A 6000-nucleotide genomic window follows, 5' to 3' on the forward strand; every position below is an offset into this window, starting at 1 on the left:
AAAAAGATAATGATAAAAACGACCATTGTAAAGCTATTAATAAAACGAAAGTTGCTCAATTCTTAATAAATTAACGAATGTGTTAATAAATAATACCAATGAAGGAAATATATATAAAAAAAAAAACAATGTTTGCTGTAGGACAAACGTTTTTGTACGCGTTAGCTGTTTTATTTTCAGGGACACAAAGTTAAAGTACTACCTTCTACATTGTATATTTATTTTAGTTACAAAAATACAAATCGAAGACTTGCAATTATTGGAACAAGTGGAATCAGCGTTTCTTGTTAAATCTTATTTATACGATTACTTTATTCAATTTCCATATTTCATCTTCTTTTAATGGTTTTGTTTGAAACTATATTATAAGAAATTAAACAACACTTTATGCATTTCGTTAGTCCGAGCCGCTTCCCTGGATTTATCTCCACCAGGAACGCTCAACAACGAATTTTAAAAGCTTGTGATGTATAAGAATTGGAACTGATGGCGAGGTATATGGTCAAAACGAAGCTTAGAAATAAAACCAAAATCCGTTTAAGGAAAACTTTTCCTGAGTGAGTTGAAATCTAAGTTTCTCGGTTATATCTATAGGAACAATTTGTGAAAGGTTTGTTATAAATCATGTCAGTACTGAAGTACCGAAGTACTGACTACTGAGCTGATGATATCGTCGCAATCGGGAACTTATATTGTAATAGCAGCGGTAGAAACCAAGTTATGTAACACGAAAAACAGCACTTTGAAAACTTCATGCACTATTTTATATAAATGTATCTGTTTTAATGCAACTAAATCCTTACATTTTTGTTCAAAAATTCTGATATGGCAATACTTACAAAATAATCATCCTGTAACTAACAGTTGTATATTTTCTACTTCACAGGTATCGCTTATGCTGCCAAATGTGTTTGCAGAGCAAATCGTTAGGCTTTATTGCAAGAAAAGTGACAATGAAAGCTTGAAGATAGCCAGTGATTGTTTTAGAAAATGGTGTCAAGATAATAACCTTCTCTTACAGTAAGACAAACTTAATATAAATGCATATTAGTCAGACGTGCAGTCTTCAGTTACAATGTGGAGTTTTTTTGTAATATGAATATCATTAGGTCACCTGTCCCTCAGGGCCAAGTGAGCTTTTCTCATCACTTGGCGTCCGTCGTCCGTTGTCCGTCGACGTCTGTTAAATTTTACAAAAATCTTCTCCTCTGAAACTACTTGGCCACAATCATCATTGGGGTATCTAGTTAGAATGTGTCCGCCAACTAAGATAGTCGTCATGGCTTGAAATAGAGCATATTGTACAAAATAAATGTCGGCTTATATCTCTGAAACAAAAATTATTAAGAGCAAATATGACATGTGGTAAAAGTTTGTTGTATTAGGTCAAGATATATGTGCCCTGCAATTTGCAGACGTATCAGACAAGCCATTGTTATGTTGTTGCCCATGAATTGGAAGTTTTGCAGTTTTGGGTTATTATCTTTTGTATTGTTATAGATAGAGATAAACTGTACAGCAAAGTGATGTTTACGGATAAGTCAACATGACCAAAATGGTCTATTGACCCCTTAAGGAGTTATTGGCCTTTATAGTCAATTCTTAACCATTTTTCTTAAATTTTTGTAACCTTTTATAAAACTGTTCTCCTCTGAAACTACTGAAACAAATTTAATCGAACTTGGCTACAATCACCAAAAGCGTATCTAGTTAAAAAAAAATGATCCTGCCCGCCAACAAAGATGTCCGATATGGTTAAAAAAAATAGAATAGAGATACAATGCAAATTGTGTCTTGTATCGCTGAAACTAAAGTATTTAGAGACAATCTGACATGTGGTAAAATGTTCATCAGGTTAAAGTCTATCGTTTCTGAAATTTTCAGACAAATCAGACAACCTGTAGTTGGGATGATGCCCCTAAATTTGTTATTTTGGGTTATTATTTTGAGTATTATTATAGATAGAGATAAACTCTAAACAGCATTAATGTTCAGTAATGTCAGATCTACAAATAAGTCAAACATGACCAGAATATTCAATTGACCCCTGAAGGAGTTATTGCCCTTGACAGTCAAATTTTACAATTCTTTGTAATGTTTTGTTATCTTTTACAAAAAACCTTCTCCTCTAAAACAAATGAGAAACATTTTACCAAAATTGGCCACAATCAGGGTATCTAGTTTTAATATTGTGTCCAATGACCCCGTCTGCTAACAAACATGGCCGACATTGCGAAATAAAGAGCATAGTGGTAAAATGCATTTTTAACTGTAATAAGTAAAGAAAATCTGAAAGAAGCAAAACGTTTAAGATAATGAGTTTATCCAATTGTCCTTATACGTAAAAAAAATCGTATAGGAGTTATTGCCCCAAAAAATACAATTTTTTTCATTTTTGCCTTTTGTCATGAAAACTTTGATACTTAAAAAGAATTTTTTTTTTCCGTTATGCTTTATATGATTTAAATTATAATAGATTAATAAACACTTTAAATCACAAAAATGATCAGTAATGCAAAATCCATTAAAAAGTCAATTTTTGACGATATAGTTAGTTTAGTGTTACTCTTCATATGAGTGGTTGCCCTTAAATGAGAATTTTGTTTACCCTCTTTTGTGTTTTGAGCAAAAACTAAAGAAGATAGAGAGAAACTTAACAGACTAAAAGATCAGTAATACAAGATCAACAAAATAGAGATTTATGTCATGAAGTCTATTCTCGTCTCTCTACAATATGTTGGAGGATGTCCTTTGTATGATATGCACATACACCAAGGATCGCGACACATCTACAAGCACTTTAGAGCCTCTAATATCAATGATATCTTCTGATTCTTTACCATTGGCCTGATTATCTTTAAATTGTATTCTTAATATTTTGTGATGAATTATTCTTCATACATACAATTGCATCTTGAGTATTATATGGTTTTATTCTATAAGACAAAACAAGTCAAAGGAAAAAAAAAATAAACGCAATTAATAAATCATTGCTTCACTAGCTCAAGATTTAAACGTTCATTTAATCGAGATATTGTTTGTAAAATATTTAGGATGTATTTGTAGAATATATGGAAATAGCAATTTTTGAAATGGTAATATCTACAGTTAATAAAAATATTATAATTTTGTTTCAACCGATAATAAATTCATGCAATAATTTACTTCAGGTATGTTTATGTTTATCTATATATAAAAGACCTAAAGAACTACACATATCAATAAACTCATCATAGATACCAGGATTATAGATAAAACGATATAATTATCTCATAAATCAAAAATCAAAAATAATAAAAGAGACACCTAACAGAAACGAAAAAATAACTTGTCATGTGTATAAAGAAAACGATTGATACAAGTTGCTTTGTGCTTGCGACGTGTTTCCGGTAGAATAATTTTCGTCAGTTACCCGGTAAACCGTATTCTCCAATGAAAATAAGAGCAACTGAAACAAAAAACAAATCGGATAAACCAACAATACAGGTAAAACCAATTAGAGACTCTGATATATTGTAAGTCGATTTTGTCTGCGGGTTTTTATTGTACATTTATTGCAAAAATATATAGTATACTTATTAAATGATTTATATGTAGCCTCAGAAATTGTATATTTTATGTTTTACAGTATCAAGGTGTCAGAAGAAGTACTGGTAAAGAATGCATAACATTTGCATTTTCAATTGATAACCAATTTGTCAAATTCAAGACTTACGTTTATTTTGACACTCAAAGTTGCTTACGCTACATTGTGTATTATAGTAAATCTGGTTTACTCTTACTTTCTAACATGCACAAGGAGATCATTGGAGTTTTTGTGACTAGAAAACAATAAATATAAATAAATCGACAGGGCAATACCAATGTCGATGTAACTAATCTATCAATAAATGTATTAAACATTAAAACGCTTATCATTGAAGTTTTGTTCAAAATCAGAGATATTGGTAGTTGATGGCTGTTATACATTTTATTTTGTGAATCTATTAACCCTGTACTGTCTCCTAGTTTTATAACTTTAAGGGGTAATGCATTTACCGCTTATGCCTTCCATGGAAGCTGACATTAAAAAATAAAAATTAATTTGGCCTGTAAGATAGTGTTATAATAATTATTAACATATTTGAAATTAAAACGTCATTAGCAGTATAGGTGAGTGTGACCCTGTAGAATGACTAAATAAAAGTACCAAGAGGACTTAAGGACATTAGTAACTGGATGTTTACGTGTCATACGATGAAAAGAAACAAAACACCATTATCACTCTTAATAAAAATATCAAAACACAATGTCTGATGACTTTAATTGGCTATCAGATGAGGTTGATGTGAAGGGTTGACACAAACATGACAAATAAAATGAATATAACCAAACGTTTTTTTTATATTAAAAAATATATCTGGTCCTGTAATAGAGGCTGTCTACTGCGAAGTTCATGTAATTTGGACTGACAATGGAGGGTATATAAATTAAGAGCAAAAGTAGTGCCTTACATCAGGCCACCAACGGCCCGTCAAAGAGTTGGTGAACAGTGTTTATTATCGCGCAGAGAGCGTGACACTCTTTGAAGTAAACATTCCTATTCTGACAAGACGTTGCTACTTGTACATCTCACATTGCTAAACGTACGCCCTATGGTGGGAAAGGATTTACTGCCTGTCAGAAGAAGAACTGATTGACTGCATTTCTATTCCTGAGTTACCAATAGAAGGGAACATCTTGATAAATGACCTCAGTAGTGTTTGCTAGTTTAATACGTTGGCATAAAGTTTTTTTACAATGTTAATGATCGTACTCAACAATTATTTGACCCTGAATTTAAAACAGACTTGTGATGTTGTTTTTGAGTCATTTATGTTACTAATAGTGTTGCTACAAATTATTGTTTCATGATAGATTCGATAGTGCGTTTATATAATTCTATTAGGGTATGACAACGACAGAAAATTTGAGGTATACAAAGGAAGAAAACTTTTACCTCTCGCTAACAAGTAAAGAACGACATGATATTTGTGTTGGTCTTACTGATATTTGGGCTGCTGATATTGTTGAAATAATTGCCAATCTGTTCTTAGATACATCGCAATATTAGTTTGTGCCATTTCCGTTGGTCTCTGTTACATGTGTAATTATACCGCAACGTCTAAATTTTACCAAGCACGCCAAGCCATGCAAAACGATTGCTTTAAGTCTATTACATAGAGATTAATACATGGCCTTTTCCATATCAGCCTGGGTATCATCCAGAGACCCCCATATCAGCCCGAGACGGAGTCGAGGTGCTGATAGGGGTCGAGGGATGATACCCAGGCTGATATGGAAAAGGCCATGTATTAATCAATTTATCATATACTTCCGACAATAGTTTTATGTAAGGCAAATAAACAAATGCAATAACTAAAACAGTCAAAAACTTTATAAAGAAAATAAATTATGAATCAAATATACTATAATTGTCCAACAACAGCATCACTACCTCCTTATATATGTATGGTAACATTTCCTATAGAGGCATTTTGAAACATTGAAAATTTGGAAAAGTTTACGATCATTACTAATCCATGTTTGTTGTACTATAAAATGATTCATAATTGTCAATGGCATTTGTTAGCAAGTACTAAACTATCCCCATAAAAGTTCCCGTAAATTTTGACGTCGTCATAAAAATAAACATCTGACGTCAAAATGGAAAAGTAAACAACCGATACCGGAAACACCGGAAGTAACTTGCACGAGAGGCACTGATATGGGTTTTTTGCACGAGAGGCACTTGATATGGGTTATCAGCCCGGGTGGGAAGATATGGCTTGTGCACTTCCGCCCATTACACATATACAAAAGCTATCATATTAATGCTAAGTATATGATAATTATAAATAGTACAGAGTGTAGAAATCATATATACCATATTTGATGATAAAGCATTTTACAATAAAGGATAAGCATATGACACTGTCTCTTTGTCTTACCCTTAGACATTATCAGCTTTGTTACCCACCA

General features: G+C 32.1%; 1 protein-coding gene across 2 annotated transcripts in view; it reads left to right on the plus strand.

The window, feature by feature from the left end:
• LOC139523624 (deoxynucleoside triphosphate triphosphohydrolase SAMHD1-like) overlaps positions 1-3908 on the plus strand; it is a 47481-nt gene extending 43573 nt beyond the window's left edge. For both annotated transcript variants that reach the window (XM_071317789.1, XM_071317788.1), the window contains exons 21-22: positions 887-1020; positions 3629-3908. In XM_071317789.1, the coding sequence (XP_071173890.1) occupies positions 887-1020; positions 3629-3668 (174 nt within the window). In that variant the 3' untranslated portion in view covers positions 3669-3908. The remainder of the gene's footprint in view (positions 1-886; positions 1021-3628) is intronic.
• Positions 3909-6000: the final 2092 nt, after the last annotated feature.

The sequence above is a fragment of the Mytilus edulis genome, chromosome 5, assembly GCF_963676685.1.
Source record: "Mytilus edulis chromosome 5, xbMytEdul2.2, whole genome shotgun sequence".
NCBI lineage: Eukaryota > Metazoa > Mollusca > Bivalvia > Mytilida > Mytilidae > Mytilus > Mytilus edulis.